At 54.2% G+C, this 19,996-nt stretch overlaps 1 protein-coding gene across 1 annotated transcript in view; it reads right to left on the bottom strand.

Annotated features, from left to right (window-relative positions):
* The window catches only part of BRD4 (bromodomain containing 4), a 93,946-nt gene that overhangs the window by 5,146 nt on the left and 68,804 nt on the right, over positions 1-19,996 (bottom strand). Inside the window, exons 9-15 of the mRNA XM_035702495.2 lie at positions 15,208-15,417; positions 13,806-14,005; positions 13,168-13,463; positions 11,997-12,107; positions 2,524-2,576; positions 2,037-2,409; positions 737-1,324 (exon numbers count right to left, since the gene is read on the bottom strand). Coding sequence (XP_035558388.1) covers positions 737-1,324; positions 2,037-2,409; positions 2,524-2,576; positions 11,997-12,107; positions 13,168-13,463; positions 13,806-14,005; positions 15,208-15,417 — 1,831 coding nt within the window. The remainder of the gene's footprint in view (positions 1-736; positions 1,325-2,036; positions 2,410-2,523; positions 2,577-11,996; positions 12,108-13,167; positions 13,464-13,805; positions 14,006-15,207; positions 15,418-19,996) is intronic.

Genomic DNA, 19,996 nt, shown 5'->3' with positions numbered 1-19,996 from the left:
AACAATTCCCTCACTGAGGCCAGCCAGCCAGCCTCACTTGGTCACAGATACTCAGAAAACAAGTGCCAAGAAAGGCAAGAGGGTATGGCCCAATCAATGCTGTCAATAGAAAAAGGGCAGCCTGGATCAGTTTGGAGACAGAGAACAGGGGCAACAGGAAACGGCTCCCAGATGTACCCCAACCTACCTTTCAGCTTTAGCCCAATTCTTTCCCATGAGACCCTGACTCCAGCAGGTGAGCCTGGCTGAGCAGAGCACCTATCCCTACAGGTTCCCAAATACCCATCCCCCAACCCCCCACCTGATGGCTATGCGCTGCCCAGGCCTGCCCCTAGCTCTGCCTGGACGTCACTCCCCACCCTGTTTATTAAATTAGCTCTGGCTCACCCTCTGATCACCGCCTCCAGGAAGTCTGCTCTGACTTCCAGAAAAGGATTAGATTCCTCCCTGGGCTCCTGGCTTCCTCACCTAGCAGGATCACAATGTACTGTAATACTTGTGAGTTCTAAGAAAAGGATCAGTGGGAACCTTGTTCCCTGACATTTCAGATTGCAAGCCAAGACAGACCCCAGATGCTACATGAAGCACCAACACCCCCTTTCAGCCACCTCTGCAACCAGGTGAGCTCTGGGCCCACCTCAGCCTGGAGCATGAGCTGACCAGCCTGGCTTCTTACATACAAAACTCTAGGCCCAGCACCAACCTCCCCAGAACCCAGGAGCAAGAGTCAACTTACCGGTAGAATAGGGGTCCGACTTGTGGTGCCGGGGTGAAGGGTGATGCTGGATGACCTGCTGAGGCTTGGCGGGCTGTGGAGGCGGCGGCTGCTGGCCCGGGGGCGGGTGCGGGGGCTGCTGGCCCGGGGGCGGCGGGGGCTGCTGGATGTGGGTAGGGAACTGCATGGGCTGCATGTGCACAGGCCGTGGCGGGGGCTGGTGCTGCTGCTGGGGTGGCGGCTGTGGCTGGGGGGGTGGCGGCGGTGGCTGTTGCTGTAGCTGCTGCTGCACAGAGGGGTGAGGTGGGGGGGGCAGAGGGGGCGGGGGCTGGGACTGCACCTTCACGGAAGGGAGTAGTGGTGTGGGGGGCTGCACCTTCTGCAGCTGCTGCAGGTAGAGCTGCATCTGCATAGAGGTGAGGGGCGGGGCAGGTGGCTCTTCGTCCTCCTGCAATAGCACTTGGGGGGGCTGAGCCATGGGGGGCTGTGGAAGAAGGGGTGGCTGGGCCAGGGCAGGTGACACGGCCGGGGGCCGGGCGGGCTTGGGGGGCAGGGCGGCGGCTCGGTTGCTGGGCCGCGATGGCTGCTGGGGCAGCGCGTTGTGCAAAGCTGGAAGGACAGGACAGCGTGGCAGTGAGGCTCACAGCTTCTGCACCCCATGGCCCCCAGCCCGGCCTTTCTGCTCCATCGTGACCTCCTCCTGCCAGTTTCCCTCCAGCTAGCCATCTCGCCCCACCCTCCTTGGCTTCCCACAAACTCAGAAGTTTCCAGAGAGGTCCACAAGATTGTGTTCCTTCACCACTGCCATTCTGCACCCTGCACCCCGACCTTCTTCCCCTTCCCTTCAGCTGCTCCCTATTTTCACACTTGCCCTTCAGTCTCAGAGGAGGCCTTCCCTGAATCCCCCAGGGGTGTCTGTGGGTGGGGTGTGTGTGTGTGTGCATGCATGTGTCCCAGCATCTCCATTCCCAACTGGGAGCTGTGGCGGTGCAGGGGGAGGGGAAGGGGCGCACATCTTTTTTCTATCTCACACAACGCCTAGTCCAGCAAAAGAAATGAGTCGGTATCTTCCATATCGAAGCACTAACTCTATGCAGAGCTTGTGCCTCAGTGGCTCATGATTTCCTTAACAGCTCAGAGAAGCTACCAAGCTCCTCTGGGAGACAAGACAACTATGGGGGTAGGGTGTGAGGTTGCCCAGAGTGCCTAGTCACAGTAAAAAATCCACAATCCACAGGTTGCCCAGAGTGCCTAGTCACAGTAAAAAAGCAGGATGGGAAGGGGGCCTCCCTGCACCTCGGCAGGTGTGGCTGCAGCTCACCTGGAGGAGAGACCACCGAGTGCTGGTTGAGATGAGGTGGAGTGCTGTGCTCGGGCGGCTGGGGCAGGTGGGGGGGCAGCTCAGGCTGCGGCAGGTGCAGGATGGGCTGGGTGAAGTGGCCGATGGGGTCGAAGACGCTGCCTGGGAGCTGGGGCTCCAGGACGGGCACCTGGGCGGCGATGAAGGGCGGAGGCGAGGACTTCATCGTGGGGGCTGCCTGTGGCGGTATGGAAGGCGGGGGCGGCGGGGGCGGGGCCTGCTGCTGCTGCTGCTGTGGAGGTGGAGGCGGCGGGGGCTGCTGGGGAGGCGGCGGGGGCTGCTGGGGCACAGGGGCCGGGGCCTGCTGCATCTGCTGATGATGGTGGTGATGGTGCTGCAGACAGACAGGCTGACATTAGGCCGGCGGCACACACCTGGGTACCCTCGGGGCCCACAAGGGCAGGTGGCCAAGGCTCACCTGCTGGAAGACACCCCTGAGACCACGTACCTTCTTCTGCTCCCTCCCGGGGTGCCCCTTCTTTTTTGACTTCGGAGCCATCTCTGCAGAGGGAAAGAGAAGGTGGTGAGGCTCTGGGGGGACAGGACTGTGAGCTGTCCTTGGAGGCAGAGCAAGGAGAAAACAGGGTAAGTTCAGGAGAAGGGCCAGTGACGGTGAGACGGAGGGTAGCTGGGTTCTGCCTGGGAGGGGAGTCAGTCATGGGGAAGGGAAAGGCGTGTGGGGGGGGACACCTACCCATTGGCCTGTTGCTTTTCCTAGTGGGGACCATGTCTGAAAAGCCTCCCCAATTCCCAGACCACCAGCTGGCTTGCTTAAAGGATGACACCTGGGTGCACAGGGAGCTGAGCTACGGAGACCCTCCTGCCCAGTGTCTCCCCCTACTTGCTGTTCATACACCATCATGGTGACCCAAGTGTCACCTGCTTTGCCTTGGAAAAATCGTGACATTCAAAATGATCAAATTCGTTTGATGGATCAAGCAAATGAGGCTCAGAGAAATTAAGGGACTTGCCTCTTGTCATAGAGCTAGAGTAACAACATGGCAATCTCCAACTGCATCGCCCTCTATGCTGGCTCCTTCCCATCCTCCCAGAGGAAGCAGAGATGCACAGAGTGGTGGTGTTGGCCCATGCCGACAGGCTGTCCGCAGAGTGAGCACTTGAGAGGTGGGCGGGAGCAAACAGGCTGGCCTCCCAGGAATGACTAGGAGGAGACTTGGGGAAGGTGCTCACTACCACAGCCAGCAAAGGGAGGGCACCAAGCAACATCCCCTTCCGTGTGGGAAAGTGGCCTCAGGGAAGTCCCCGTGCTGGGACACAGCATGCTGCTGGGGCTCTCCCTGCAGTGTGCGTCCAGGTCCCTTGAGGCTAGCAGCTGGCCGCCGCTGCCGCCACCGCCGTGTACACTTATCCAGGGTGGGCCTGCCCCTGCAAGGGAGGTGCAGGAGCCAGGGCATACACCCACCTTTGCACCCACTCCACAGATTTATGCTAAGGATCCTTTGGCAGCTGTTTGGCCCTCCCCAAGAACTGCTGGTGTGCAAACCCCAGAGAGGGAGAGGAGGCCCAGTCAGGATTTATGGGCTAGGAAATGATGAAGACACCAAGTAAGAGATGGGACCCACGGTGCCTTTCCAATTCCTGTCAACAAGAGACACTTCATGGCTTTGCCTGGCACCCCCTGAGTTCCTTGCCAGGGTGCTGGCTCTTGCTGGTGTTGGGAGGACACATGCTTTACTACCTCCACTTGCAGCTGCTTCATGGAGGGCCGTGCTAAGCTTCTGTGAGGCACCAGGCCTAGGGTACACTACCAGAAGGGATGAGGGAGGACCTCGTGCCCTGTAAGAGCTCACCACTCCATGCAAGAGACAAGACAGTGTGACATAGACCTCAGCAGCTACAGACACAGGTCCTCATACAAATGGCAGCAACCAGGGACATCTGGGACACGGCGGGAACCACACGCCCAGCCTCAAACCTGGACACTGGAGATGCCAGGATACAGGGATCAGGGCTCTTTGGGTCACAGCAGGAAACCAGGTGAGAGGAACACTCTTGTGGGAGGGACATAAATAAGGGGACAGTTTGAGTGACCTGCATGATTAGGGCCATGGGGCTGGCAGCTGCGGGGTAAAGGAGGCACACTGAACCAGAGAATGAGAGGCCCAGGATCAAAGGGACCCTGTGTGCACTGGGGAAGAGCATGGTATGTAGAGGCCACTGAGCCGAAGGGAGCAGGAGGAAGGTGCCAGGGGTCCTCTCCAGGATGGGCACCGACGGAAGCTGGAACAGGTGATCACACACTGGGCAGGCCTTTGGGAGGCCGGGGGGTTGGAAGCTGGGGTGAGAAAGGGGCCAAATGGGTAAAGTCTGACCAGAAGACTGTGTTGTGGGGAGAGGGCTGGAGTGGCCTGTCATCTGATGGCCCCAGGGGAAGCACTGGTTTTTTTCCATCATAAAGGAGGGATGGTGGCTCTGAGCTCTGCTATCATCCCGCAGGCCGTGAGCAGAGAGGCCCACAGGAGCACTTGGGGGAACAAAATGCAGTGGGGTCCCAGGAATTCCAGAGAGCGGGTCTTGGCTGCCTTGGAAAGTGTCCCAGGACACTTTATAGTGTCCCAGGTCCAGGTCTTCGTGAGGAAGTGCTGGTGGGGAAGGGGTCAGGCCTAGAGTAGGAGAGCCAGTGGGAGGTATAGGGCAGACCTCCAGGACCAGAGGACACTAAGGGGGCCGGCGCTGAGGACCGAGGGGTGCCAGAACCTGTTTGGGACAGCTGCATCCGGCTCATGTGGCCCAAGCCTCCTGTCGGAGTTACTGGTAGGAAGACAAGACAGAAGTGCACAGCTTCACAACACACCAGCCCCAAGACACCCCACACAAAACTCTCTAGAAAGGGTTACATGAAGATGGCCTCAAGTACTGTGTGATCTTTATTCCATGAAAATCTTGAACTCAACACAAATTTCATCTTTACATAGGATGGTAATTGTACAAAGAATTAAAACGTTTTTGTAAAATCTGGTTAAAACACTGATTTCTCCCGTCCCCCACCCCCCACTCAAGGGAAGGAGACAGGATTGAGGGTAAGGGCAGGGCAGAGGCACAGAGTCCCTCAACTCAACTGACTGGGGGAGCCTTGGCACCAGAGGAGGCCCAGGCTACCCCTCCTATAGCAACTCCTCAGGCCCTGCAGGCCGGCTGGTTGTGTCAAGGCCCAGTTGGTGTTTCTCTATCTGCACACAGGAGGCTACCACGAAGGAGTAAGTGGGTTCTGCTCCCTCTGCTCTATTCCTGGGGCACTGGGGACAGGTGACAGCTCAAATCTAAAGATCAAGTTCTCTGACAGATGGAAGCCCCATGGGCAAGGAGGCCTGGATCCCCAGAGAACAAGGGTGCAAAGAGCCTGCAGGAGAGCTGGCCTGTGGCTATAGCTGGTGTGCACGAGTATGGGAAGGGGTGGAGCAGCACACAGGCCAACACTGTGGGAATCCAGGCTGCCATTTGTTCCAAGACAGCAGAATCTTCCCAGAAAGACAATGCCAACAGCTTCCCAACTGTCCTGTGGGAATCTCCGGGCATGAAGCCCCCTGGCTCCAGCCAGGCCGAGCTACACTGGGAACACATCAGGCACAGGCCAAAGGGCAGCTCAAAATAGTCTGTCTGGCAAATGGGGCCTGACTGGAAGTTGACTGGCCAGAGAATCAGAGAGCAGCCCAGGAACTTGCAAGCATCAATGCAGGGCCCTGGAGGCTCTGGATGGGCTGGATCTAGAACCCAAAGTCCCAGAGAAGGGTCCCAGGGTTTCTGCACAGGAGGCGGCCAGTGCCTGAGGGCCTGTTGACGGTGAACTACACCTCCTCAAACTTGCTTCCAGCTCCAGAAGGCAGGCTCCAGGATGCCAAGGAACTGCTACAGGCCTTGAAGAAGTACACACAAACTATACTTTAAAAAGCAAGGGGCAAAAAAAAGCGCTCCCTAAAACACAGATGCTGTTCCTTAGGGGACGTTTCATCAGGCAGTTTTCTGCTGAAATGCTGGATTCATGACCAAAAAAGGGTTGATATTTATTTTTAGAGCAAAAAATCCTTTTCAGTGACTCTCAGAGGGCTTGGATGATGCGGCCACCCTGGCCTGCCCCACCCCTGGGAGGCTGTCATTATTTTAGGGCACTGAAGAATGGGAGGGTGCTTGCACTGGCAACAACCCTCAGAGATGTGCATGGAGCAGGCCCCAAGGGCTCTGATAGCCTCACTATGGACTGGTCCAGTGCTCTGGCTCTGAGAACCCTCTCTCATCCACTAGCCCATTGCCCTACCCCACTGCGGACAGGAATCATGGACTCAAGGGGCTAGGTCATCTGGCTGCATGGTTCTTCCTCCTCGAGTGACCCTCACCAGTGACCTTCCTGAAAGCGGCTCTTGCCCACTGCAACCTGCTTCTAATTACTTGGGACAGGGAGGCAGCCCAAGAGGTACTTTCCCCTCTATGACTTTAGGCAAAGAGGCCAAAAAAGTTGGGAAAATGCCCAACAGGCAACAATGGAACAATGAAAACAGAAGGAAGACTCCAGGGGTCTGGGAGTCAGCCGTAGCTGGTGTCAGCCTCTAGCTGATAGCTGATGGAGCCTCACTAGCCACCACAGACAGGACATGCTGAGGGACAGCCCCATGAGCTTTCAGGCCCCACTATGCTTGCCCCTGAGGCCCCTGCTCCTCACTGGGGGAAAGCTCTAGATATTAGAGTGTTCTTCGTTAGGCTGAGAGACTTTCTCTGGGCTAACGTCATTTTAAGGTCCAGGAGCAAAGTAGTTAGGATCCAGAAAAAGAGGGAGGGATGAAGAGAGAAAACATACTTGTGATGGGACCTTGCACACAGAGCAGCACCACATGTATGTGTGTGCAGGGCAGATTGTCATCACCCACTGGGAGATGCCACCCACCCAGAAGACCCCAGGCGACCAGGGAGGCTGGGCAGGACAGCCAGGCAGTCTTTACACAGGAGGCCCGGGTGGCCAGCCAAGCAGGCAGCCTTCCCGGAGGCGGGACTAGGCGTGTACTGCTGGACATGACTAATCCACCCCGGGGGACAGGCCCAGGGCTCTGAGGAATTCCATAACTTGATGGAGTCCTGTCCCTTTCACAGAAGAAAATGGACTTAAGCTATAGCTTGCTGGGAAGGAATCTGGAACTGAAGACCGTTTTATTAAGAGTCCGTGTCCAATGATTAGGCAGGACCTACATAGAGGGAGAGAGAAACCAGTGTGAGAGAAATGGTGTGGAATGTACCGTTCAAGTCACAAGAACAGAAGAACCACAGACCGAGCCAGCCTCCTGTGCCCTGCCCGCTGACAGGGCACGAGAGAACGGCGCCGGAGCCTAGGAGCCCTGCCCCCTGCCTGGCCAGCTACTGTCGGCGATGGACCCACCTTCCCTTTTACAAAGGCCACAGTTCCGGCACATGTGGACATCTCCAAAATCACCCAGAGCCTTGTTTATGCTTCTACACAGAACAACTGCTTCCAGTAACAAGTTCTATGGGTACCCTGAGCACAGGCTGGCATTTCCTTTACTGGTCTTTGAATCTGAGAGGCACCCTTGCCTGCCCTACTTGCCATCACTCCTGAAGACTAGCCAGGTGTGCCATGACCATCAGGCACCCCCCCCCTAACTCTGAGCCCATCCCCTCTGGACCTGCTTTTCTGTATACTGTCTACATCAAGAAGGTGATGCCAGCTCTTTCTCAGGCCCTGGGTAGAGATAGGAAAACCCCCAAGAAAGGGGCTCTGGAGTACAGGACCCTCTAACAAACAGCCTCATTTCTGATTCCTAAAAACCCCAAGGAACAACAACAAACAAACAAGTCATAAAAAGAGGAAGCAATTATACACACGGTCAAGGAGAGGAGAAAAAAAAAAATGAAGACAGGCCGAGGAGCAAAGCTGTCCTTCTTTTCTCAGGGCATCAAGTGTGTTTCCCCTTGACCAGAGAGGGGTGTGGGGCATGTTTCCACCCACACAGCAGAGCAGATGCCTCTGCTAGTCATGGATGCAACCAACACACTCCCGTGTTCAAGTGTGCGCGTGGGAAAAACCCACCCACCGGCCAGCCCATCATTTAAGGCACATTCCACAAGGCTCATCCTCGCCCACGAAGCCCCAGAGTCCTTCCAGCTGCAACCCCTGCTTGTGGGTGTATGAGGGGTCACCTGACAGTACAGGCAGACCAGCTACAGTTCCATCTTCCAGGTCTCTTCCTTTCCCCCTTCCCCTTTCCCTTTTCCCAAGAGCGAGCATCACACCCTTGGAGAGGGCAGCACTGGGCCCCAAGATGGGACTGGGATCCAGTCCCTCAAAGACCCCAGGGGTCGGAAGCCGAGGCTGGTTGTCTGGGAAGAACGCCTCATGGCCTCTGTCTGCACTTTCCGGCTCAAATCTTTCCAAAACATCAAGCATTCCTTTTTCCCCTGGAGCTATTAAGAAACACCCACATGCTCCAATCCTGGGAAAAGGAAACAAGGAGACGAAAATAGCTGGTGTGTGCTCCCACTGCAACTAGAAGACCAGCCCAAATCCAAGAGCACTGCCCGAACCGAACCCGTCCCATTCCAAGTAGCTGGGGTAGGAGTATGTGCTCCTAAGAGGGACATGAATTATATGTCCACTCTGCCCAGAAAGACCCGTAGATAGCACGTAGGAAGAGTCCATCATCAACAATGTGATAGAACAGAAAGCTGGACAAAGAGTCCTAGGACATCCTTCCTGGCTCCATAAGCCAGACAGAGAGGAGATCGGGAGGCCACAATTCTGTCCACAGCCCACCTGGGATGGCCATGGGAAAGGGAGAACTAGGGCACTCACCTCTGGCTTGCCCAGCCAAGGTCTACAAATGCCTTAGGGGCAAGTGAGAAAGTGGCATTTGTATTGCCTGTCCTGTCCCAGTACTGAACCCTGAAGCAGATTCAGACTTGAGCCAGAATTGAAGCTCAACAAAAGACCACAACCCAAGTAATAGCTGGGTTCAGAGGATGTGGTGGGACTGGCCAACAGCATGCTTCTGGGCTGGCAGGGGAGGAGATAGGACATATAACACATGGTGGCCTGGGAACCGAACTAGGGAAGTCCAACCCACCTCCTCATCTCTCCATCCCCCAATCCCTATTTGTGGGCACACCACCTCCCTAACTACAGCTTGGCCCCACAGACCAGCCCCGTGCCCTGAGGAGCCCACAGCATCCTTATCTATGAAGACTGGTCATGAGGGACCTATGCAACCTTCCCACCCCCACCAACCCCCAATTTTGTGCCTCTGTTTGGTTTCTTTTGGTGATTCATATCTCTGGGCCCTGTCAGCAGAAATAACCCTTAGCACAAGTGACAAAAATAGGCTCTTTCAGGAATTTCGGCTCCAGTCCAAATGGAAACACAAGAACAAGGAGGGCAAAACAAGCCCCCAAAGACCAAATGAAATACCTTCAGTGCCCCCCCTCCCTGCCCTCTCCCCACTGGTCACAGACATCAGGGCTGCCTAGCTCCAGGGACCCAGCTTGAGCAGCTGCTGGAGGAACTGCCCTGGAAGCGTGTGGGATGGGGTGGGGGATAGCTGCATTCAATGGCTCAGCTCCCACTTTGGGGGAGACAGGGTCGGAGCCCCAGGGCACAAACCCACAGGGTGGTTCTCTCCTGAGAATAGGAGCACCCAGTCAACCCACAACAGAGCTCCCCAGTGCATACATATGGCAAAGGAAAAGCCAAGACTTTGAAGACAAATGGGAGCCTCACAAGACTCAAGGTGGGGAGGGTGCCTGGAAAGAGGGATGAGCCGGAAGCAGCCGAGCAAGCCACCGGGGCGGGATTGCTGGAGCCTGGGAGCCTGCAGGCCGGCGGCTCAGAGACTGTAAATCTCACCCTCCTTCCCGCCCAGACAGCTGTTCCCAGGAATCTCAGATTACTTGTTGCACAATCTTTCCATTTCTTTCAAAGGGGGGACAAAAAGGGAAAAATAATCTCAGCAGTCAAGAGCTGCTGGAGATGCCGTCACAGCTACCCCACGGAACACAGGAGGAAGTGGGTGCAGGGCACTCAGAGCCCAAGAGAAACCCCTCCTCAAGCAAACATACGCCAAAGAAGAGCTTGGGGATCAGGTATGAAGGCCACAGTTAAAGACTCACAATCAGGACCTGACGATCAGGTGCCACGTCTGGGTCAAAGCAATCTACCCTCAGTCAAACTGCACTGTAACAATCAGGTCCCCTGCCAATTCCAATCTTTGGGGGTTTTCTTTTGGCCTTATAGGAGAAAAGGCTGTGAAACGCCTAGTAGGAGCAGCCTGCTAGGAACTGCAGGAGGTGCAAAAGCCCAGAGCAAAGGCAAACCCAAGGCGTGGCTGGCACCGAAAGTGAGAAGTCAGTGGCCACCAGGAATGCTAATTGAGCCCAAGAATATCGCCATTCATCCTGCTGAGGGCAGTGGGCCCTGGCTCAGCACCAAGCCCTTCCAAACAAGCATGGGGTGTGGCGCCCCCTGCTGGTTGATAGATTAAAAAACTATTGGGGAGGGGGTTGGTAAGGAAGAAAAAAGGCAAGGGATGGAGACAGGACAGTAAACTGCCCATAACAGTCTCTGCATACAGTGGAGATCAATAAATACAGAATATAGCTTAATGAATCTCATTTGAGCCCACTGGAAATGAGGTGGTCCACAGAATTTGGAGTCCTGGAGAAGCTCTTAACCCACCCCAAGGTAAGCCTCCTACCCACTAGGGAAGCCTGGTGCCCTTTACTGTAAAAGCAGAGAGGAAGAGTGACAAGGCCCAGTGACAAGCCCTCTTGTCGTCCTCTGCTTCCCTGAACAGATGCAGGCTGAGCCCACCCGAGGACCTGTGTGTGCAAACACCTTGGAGTGGGATCACCCAGCTGCTGTGAGTGATCCTCACTCACACTTCCTTGGCACAATCAGATCACATTACTTTCATGAACTGATTAAGTGGGGTTTGTTATTTATTTCCAATCAGAATAAAATGCCAGAGATGAGAAAGGTCTATGAAAGAAAATACCAGGGGTCTTTGTTGCCCAAACACACTTCCCACTGTGGATACACATACCACAGCCTGCCTGGAGGTGCAAACTTAAGGCCCCAGGACCTGGTTCCCCAGTGGTCTGTAGATGCTCAGCTGATGGAGCTAGACCTGCCCAGGGGCAACCCAGACATACATGGCCAGCTCCATCTCACAGCGCCAGGCTGGTTGCCAGGCTACTTCTCTAGCCTCTCCTCCAGCCCAGTGTGAGCATCTGCCTGCTCCCCAAGAATAATCAGGAGAGCATGCATCTGGAGGGATGCACAATCCCTACCACCACACAGCTCTGAACATCTCCACCTGCCCTTACTTGCTCCCATCCTCCACACTGAAGCTGCTGTCTGGTGGGCAGTGGGCTCTGCTGGGGCACCAAGGGAAACACATGCAGGTCCATGGAGCTGGAGAGGGGAACCGTTAGAGGTTGTAGGACACGCTGGTCCAAGTGCATGCACAGTTAGGAGCAGCCAATGTAGCTATGAGCACCCTCCGGTAAGAATGGCAATGCCCTGAGCCTGGGGGGGTGATAGCAGAGCCGGAAGCAGACTGCTCCACACCTGGTAAAAAAAGCGTATCACCTCAAACAGCCATGCTGCATGCCACTGTGACATCGGGAAGACCATAAGACTGAGCAGGATCACACTAAGGTCAATGATACCAGCTGGGCCCCAAAACCCAAAGTCCTCTCCAGCCCCTCCCCCTGTATTATGCACTGTCAATACCCCGAGCAACTCCTCCTCAGGATACAGGGCCACCCACTGCCCCATGTGGAGGGTTACCACAGCAGCCCTCTAAGATGAGAGGGCCCAGAAGGTTCTGGTCTCTAGCAGCCTGGACATATGACTAAGCCTAACACAGACAGGAATGCAATGAAACACGAAGGAGGACACCTAACCTGTTTCAGAGTCTTCGCTGTCAGAGGAGCTGGACTCGCTGGTGCTCTCCGACTCTGAAGACGAGAAGCCCTTCATCTTTGAGGAGCCAGCAATCACGTCAACTTTCTCAGCTGTAATAAAAAGCAACAGGGACTGAGTCAGGTAGGGCACCGACCTAGGAGGCTGCTGTTAGCCATGCACACATCCCAAATGCCTGTAAGAAAGGCCAGCAGAGAGTTGGTGCCTTGTGAGCCAGAGGGCGGCGGCTGCTGCTGCTAAGAGTCCCTTCCAGTCTCACACTTCCCGGTGGTAAGCTGCTAGCCTACTATACACCAGCCCAAACTTGGCTAAATAACAGAATTTCAAAGCCCCTCCGATTCTGCAAAATACCCTGTGTTGGGTTCCTCAAAGTACAAGACAAAGCAGGAGGGAATTCCCCAACACGAGAGACTCCTAGGCTGGGCCTCCCTTAGCTACGTCTCAGGCAGTGGGTGAAGGGGATCCAAAGGGGACATGACAGCAGACAAAAAGACATGAAAGAGCCCTGGGAGTCTCCAAGGACCTTGGTGTATAGACCGAGGGCACAGCATCACTGTGCAGCACCCCAGGGAGGTGCCCAAGAACCCCAGGAGGCAGTCCGGGCTGGGAAAGAGATTATGCACCACATCTGATGTGGATCCTAAGTCCTACTGGTCTCAAGGCAAAAGCTGTGACAAGGCATTTCTAATAGGAAAGAGGTGCTTGGCAGACTGTCATGGAGGGGGCCGTGTGGAACTACAGAACAGCAGGCAGGGATAGTGCTGACCTACCACCCTTCCTCCTAGCCCCCAACCCCATCCCCTATCCTCCTTGCAAAGAGGTGGAGGCAGGGTGGGAGTGGCTGGCTTTGAGGGAGGCTCAGAGGCAAGGGTGAGAACAGGGCTGCTCAGAGCACCGCAAGGCTGGGGCCCCAGGTGGGTACCAGCCAGGAGGCCAAGAATGGAACCCATAGCCCAGGGTCTGGTGGGATGTCACACACACCCCCACGCAGAGATTTCTTTGCCAAAGACAGCTTTTGTAATTGGAAAAACAGTCTGCCCAGGGAGAGGACCACGTCTGGAAGGCAAAAGTAAACTGTGGCTAGCCTCCTCTCTCAAGGCCAGGGCGGCCAGGACTGAGAATACACCCTGCCCCTGGGGGACCCAAGGGCACCTTGAGGTTTCCTTTTCTTCCGCAAACAAGAGGTTACATAGCGCTCCAGTTCTCGCAGGGTGGACGGCTTTAGAGTCTCAAAGTCGATCTCGATCTCATCAGGATTGGAATTCTTGAGGGAGGGCTCCCGAGACTGGATAATGTGCACCACACGGCCCAGCTTCTCGCCAGGGAGCTTGTTGATGTCTAGGCTGAGCTGCCGCTTCTCCTCATATGACATGGGCTTGCACTTGTCCTCCTCCTCTGACTCGTATGCAGGAGGGGGTTTGCTCTTCATGGGCGCTGGCTCCTTCTTGCTATGAAGGGACAATGCAGACACTGTGAGGAACAGTGTCCTGGGAAAGCTAGGCACCCATTCCTCCTTTTGGGACTAGGTGGATGGCTTCCACACTCCCACCAAGAGGACCTTCACTGCAACACAGGGGAGGCTGGCACCTTCTCGGGAGCACTCACTGGAGACAGGCTGCAAACCATGCCCTATCCTCACCTCCTGCTCTGTGCTACCTACTATTCTCCCTCCCTTTCCAAAAACAGGAGAGCAAAGATCCATCCCAGAGGAAAAGGTAGAGATGCAAGCCTCCCCACCCACCGTGGCAGGCAAGGGTCCCCACCCAGGGCAGACTAGGGCATGCACAGACCTCGCATTGCTGTTGCTGCTGTTATTTTTCTTGGTCTTTTTGGGAGGAAGTTCCTTGGCTTTGCTCTTCTTATTCTCCTCCACCTCCTCCTTCTTTTTGTGCTTTTCTTTTTTCTTTTCTTTTTTGTCTTTCTCCTTTTTCTTTGGTTTGTTCTGCTGGGGCTGGGAGAGGGCTGCAAGCTGCTCGTGCACGGCTTTGAGCTGTGGAGCAGACAAGCAAGACACCCACACCCATCATCCTGGTCTCTGTGTGGACCTCTAAGCGTCAGGGGGCAAGGGAAAGGGGAAGCCCAGGGAGGGGGCTGGCCCTCAGCCTTGTGATCTGCTGCCTCACCAGATTTTCAAAGTGCTCATGCTGACCCAGGACACAGACTGCAAGGGTGGCCAGTGTCCCTCCTTGCTAGAGGGGCTGCCCAAGCTGACCAATACCGAGCTCCACAGCCATCCAGTAGAGGGTCCCTAAGAAGCTAGGTACTAAGGTCCTGATGTTTGGCTTGTAGGGCCACAGGAGAGATGGACATCCTGGTTCAGGCACCTCCTTCCAGATACTGAAAGGATCTAGAAGCCTCACCTCTGCCCACAGAACAGCCATGTCTCCCCACCCCCATATATGTACAACTGACTCTTGAACAACACAGGCTTGACCTGTGCAGGCTACTTACACGTGGCTTTTTTTCCCCAATCAATACAGTACTATAAGTGTATCTTCTATTTCTTACCATTTTTTAACTTTGTTAATGGCTTACTTTACTGTTAAGAATACAGTACATAGGGACGCCTGGGTAGCTCAGTGGTTAAGCACTGCCTTTGGCTCAGGGAATGATCCTGGGGTGCCAGGATCGAGGTCCACACTGGGCTCCCAGCATGGAGTCTGCTTCTCCCTCTGCCTCTCTGTGTATCTCTCATAAATAAATAAAATCTTAAAAAAAAAATACAGTACATAATACGTGTAACCTATAAAATACGTATTAGTTTACTATGTTATAAAGTTTCTGGTCTAGAATAGACTATTGCTAAGTTTTTTTGGGAAGTTAGACACAAATTTTTCGACTACACACTTATTTTTTTTAAAGAGTTTATGTATTTATTCATGAGAGAGAGAGAGAGAGAGAGAGAGAGAGAGACAGAGAGGCGGGGAGACAGGCAGAGGGAGAAGCAGGCTCCATGCTGGGAGCCCGATGTGGGACTCGATCCAGGGACTCCAGGATCATGCCCTGGGCCAAAGGCAGGTGCTAAACCGCTAAGCCACCTAGGCATCCCGAGGCCAGCACTCCTAAACCCCACATTCCTCAAGGGAACCAGTGGGAATTCTGCTTCTGCTGGAACTCAGAACTCCCATCTTGTGGAGACTGCCCAGTCTATGGATTCTGGGGGACTGGGAATGGGGCCGCCCACATCCTTACCTGCTCCTGGAGCTCTGCCAGCCGCTGGGCTCGTTCCTCTTCAGAGTCATCAGTGGAGCTGTCACTGTCTGAGGAGCTATCACTGCTGCTGTCGCTGGATGAGGGTGGGGCCACCACTTTGGTGGGGGGTGGCACCGCCGGGGAGGACACGGCCACCACAGGCTCCTCTGGCTCATCTGGCATCTTGGCAAAGCGCATCTCAAACACATCCTGGTGGGGGAGAGAAGCCATGCCCGTGAGGGCTCCCAGGTGCCCAGGCATGTGTGATGGCACTGCCGAGGATGTGGCTTAGCATCACCACAGCCTCTTTGGCGGTTGGGGTGGACTCAACAGGAGGTAAGTGGAAGGGTCAAAGAGGGTTGGGCTGATGCTGACCACCCCCAACCAAACCTGTCCACTAAGGCAAGGAGTGGGCCAAGGCCCCTTGCCAGCTCTTTCAACACTCCTCACAAATTTCACTTTGAAAAGAAATGTGTTTCTGACATACTCACTACTCCCTGGAGACACAGTCCAGGTATGTACGTATGGCCCAGGTTATAGGAAGCAGCTGGGCTCAATAAGGACATCTACCTAGAGAATGCAGATCAGATGGCAGGTCAAAGGAAGGACCCACAAAAAGTGCCCTGAGGCTCTTGTTAGGTTGGTACTTACTCAGCACATCCCAAAGAAGCCTTCTGGATGCCAGGGCCAGACACCAAGAAACGGCAGTGAACAGAACAGGAGCCTCTGCTCACCTGGGGTTCACACTCCTCCAAGGAGGTAGGGTCTCCAGTTTGAGAAAGCATTCCAGGCAAAGGGAACAGCACATGCAAAAGCCTGCCCTGTGGTAAGTGTGCCTGGCACAGAACCCATGGCCAGTGAGGCAACAGAGCCTCTGCTACAGTGGGCAAGGGTCTGAATCTACCTCCCCACTCCTCATATCATCTCTGGGGCATGTAACCGAGTAGAGCCATGCCACTGGCTGAGGTGTCTCCAGGGCATGCCCAGCAAAGTGTAAAAGTTATAGGAGAGTGACTGTGGGGGATGTTGAGGCCAGGCTACAGGAGGGTGAGGTACCAGTGACACAAGTAAAGGCCTCAAAGCTATTAAGCACGGGATCTCATCCCAGGAGACTGACGTCTTCCAACTCTTTAAGACCCAGGAATCTGATGGAACTCCATGTGGGGTCATAGAGCTTGGGGGCAGCAGCTCTGCCTGGGCAGCCCGGTCCAACTGTGTTCCCTCACCAGCAAGCTGGCAAGTCCCTTCCTATCCTGAGGGCAATGTGATCATAAATCCAGTGATGACAGAGGACAGCAGTGAAAGGAAGAGAGCTAGCTTCCCAGCATGATTTTAAGACCTGCTTTAAGCCTGGAAAAAGTTAGTCAACATGGTGTTTTATACAAGAGAAGGGCCTTCCCCAAGTGTGAGTCAATACTCCAGCATAGCCCACAAGGCATGGGAGGGTTGTGGAATCCAGTTCTAGGGCTGCTGTGTCAAACAGACTACACTCAACACAGCTGGCCCTAGAAGCCTCTCCTATCTCTGGAAACATAGCTTCAGGTCACCCCTCCCCAAGGCAGCTTGGAAAGGTGACCCAGGCAATAGAGTAGGTTCATCCACAACTGTCGTGCTGTCCCCTCGCCTCTAGACAACCTCAGTTCAGCCTCCTCCAAGGCAGCTCCTCCTTTCCGCAAAGTGACGACCTAGATTTTGCTGTCTAAATAGTTTTGCTCCTAGACTAAGTACTGAAAGAGTAAGTAATACCTTTTTAATACATACAGAAATAAATTCTGGAGCAGTTCTGAGAGCAACGGAGAACACACACACAAGGAATGAGCAGAGACAATCACTACCCAGGCTGCAGAGGAGACAGGGGCTCACACCAGAGCAGGGGCCCCACGGTGCCCTGGATATGGGCAGCCCTAGGTCACCAACAGACCCACAAGAGCATCCATGAAAAGTCAGGCCTGCTGCACAGAGGAGTGTACCTGATGTGTCAGGACCCCACCAAGAGGGTGGCAGGTACAGCCAAGTACTCAAGTGTTGCGGGGAGGTGAGCCTTTACCAGGTGGAAGCTGCCTTGTGCCACTTATCTATGTACCCCAGTCTCTCTTGCCAACTGCCAGATAGCATGATCCTTCCCACAAGGACATTCCTGCTCCTCCGCAACAGACTGTGGCTGTTGTGAAAAAGGCATATGCGGGGTCGGGGGTGGGGGGTGGGGGGGCAGAGCAGGACTCATCACTCTGGGGCCTCTTTCCTCTCTCAGGGTATTCTCGGACCCTGCCCTGCCAAGGTCCTAAGACCACAAACAGAAAAGAGCACAAGAGAGGAATCCAGGCAGGCTAGCTGGGAAAGCATTGCAGGGCCTACAAGCTGGGGCTCCTGGCTTCCTGGCCATGCCCAGCTGCAAGACCTGTCCTCTTTCCACTTGCTCTGGCCCCAGTGGAGGACATCCTGGGAAATGTACTTGGGCCTGAGTGCCAGTGAGTCAAAGGCTATTGCAGAAAAACCTTCCCGAGTGGCTGAGATAGGTTCTGCCTACTGGGGTCTGTTGAACAGTAAACATAAAAGATGTGCTCCCTGCCTTTAAGGAGCGAACACAAATAGTCGAAAAGTGTAAGTGTTAAGGTAGAAACAGCAAAGGGATGGTGGAGAGCTTGTGAGAAACTTGAACACTAAGGATGAGTGGGGGACATGATGCCAACAGCTGCAGAGATCCAGCAAAGATGGCTCAAAAGGAGACAAAAGTGTGACACATGAATCCAGCCGCGCATCCTGTTGGCCAAGTGGAGAGTGGGTGGAAAGGGTGTAGAGCCAGGCAAGAGGGGGGATGCCAAAACCAAATGTGATGCACCTAGGTCAAAGGTCTTGTGGGGAGGACAGAGACGGTGAGGGGTGGTGAATACCAACAGCGAGTATTCTCTAAAGGAACAAGGTCTCAGGCCTCCCACACTAGGGCCTGTAGTGCCTCCAGGTGGACCGAGTTTCTCTGCCTGGCATGCCATCACCTCCACCCACATTGCAATTCTCAGCATCAATTAGCAAAGCACACTGGTTTCAGAGCATGTGTCTCCTCTTACTAGAAATATTCACTGGGTCATCTACTCTAGGCTGCATCATTTTCAGCCTAGTGGGAAGCACACCCTTCTCCCCCCTCTAGTTAAACCAGCTGCCGGAGTGCCAAAAGGTCAAGCATGGCCAAGTCCAGATGTGGCTGTGGGGCTTGGCCATACCTGGGCATATCAAGGCCCAGAGGATGGGGGTGGTGGTGAGAAGATGCAGGCAGTGGCAGGCCACTAGGTGTGCCAAGTGCTGGAGATGCAGCCATGAGTGGACACAGAGAAACACACATTTACACACACCTCAAATGCTTCCTGCCTCTGGGATCTAATGCAGGATATCCCAATGCAATTTTCATTTTTCCTTGCTGTAAAAATAATTGCATACCACCTTGAATTTGCACCTTTTTTTTTTGAAATAGGACTCTGGTAATCTACATCGGTACCAAATTTCCTAAATGACTCCTCACTTCCTGACAGAGCAGAGAGTAAAAGACAGTACCACCAGCAGCTCTGGGCCCACCAGGTGGGTTGATGGGCCTTAGCCCAAGCCACTGGTCAGCTGAGAAAACCCATTACCCAGATACTCCTGGCTGTCTCTGTGACTGTGGCTACCAGGTGGTGGGATGTGAGTTTTCTAAAGGCCTGGAATTTAGAGACTGGAAGAGGAAAGCAAAGTGGATCCTTTCCCATATAACTTTCCATGTAAACGCCAGTCCTTGGGCACAGTCTACTTAAGAAGAGGCAGGTCTAACATCTCTTACAGAGGCAAACAAGGACTGGGACTTTGTTCCTCCTCCTCTCTGGACAATCTAGCCATCTAAAACATGCTGATTCAGGAAAGCTTAGAGAGGGAGAAGGAAAAGCTTGAAATGCCATAAGCACAACTACCTCCCAGACAAGAAGCCTTTCACATTGGCTCTGCACTTGAAGCCGATACTTCCACCTGCCTCACAATAATGGAGAAGTGACATTACTTTCAGTAACACAGCAATACACCCTGAGGCGGGCAAAGCAGGCTAGGGGCAGAGCGCTGTGCCAAATGGCTCATCCAGGCACTGCCCTTGCCTGAAACAGACCCTCTTTCAGGGCAAGGACCTCATCCAGTCCAGCCTGGTATGTGGAATAAAAATGTTTAGAAAGAGGCTACAATGTGGGAAAATAGCTCAATGCTCTTGGTACGGGTAAACCTTATGTTTGGGCCATGTTCATGTAACTCTCAGAAGGAGAAAAATGAAGAAAAACCAAAACACCTAAGCACAGAAATTAGAGATGGAGAGCTAGAATATATTAAAGGATTCTTTCTCTTCTCTTTTTAAAGTAAAGTAGTTCAGAATAGCAATCTTGGAGGTAACCTGGATGGCTCAGCAGTTTAGCGCCGCCTTCAGCCCAGGGCGTGATCCTGGAGACCTGGGATCGAGTCCCGCGTCGGGCTCCCTGCATGGAGCCTGCTTCTCCCTCTGCCTGTGTCTCTGTCTCTGCCCCTCCCCCCAGTCTCTCTCTGTATCTCTCATGAATAAATAAAATCTTAAAAAAAAAAAAAAAAAGAATTGCAATCTTGGTGCTGGCAGATAACTTGTTTTGTTTTAGCTGTTTGCATGAGGGAAAATAAAGGGTATGAGTTATCTGGCCAAAAGCTATTCCACAAGAGGAGGTTGAAGACACAGATCTGAGGGCACCACTGGCAGCTGGTGGCCATGTATGAGAATTGCCATAAAATGATAAAGCCTGAGCTCCTTTGAGGA

The sequence above is a fragment of the Canis lupus genome, chromosome 20, assembly GCF_003254725.2.
Source record: "Canis lupus dingo isolate Sandy chromosome 20, ASM325472v2, whole genome shotgun sequence".
Taxonomy (NCBI): Eukaryota; Metazoa; Chordata; class Mammalia; order Carnivora; family Canidae; genus Canis; species Canis lupus.
Note: the sequence above shows the minus strand (reverse complement) of the source record. Positions and strands in the feature narration are given on the sequence as shown.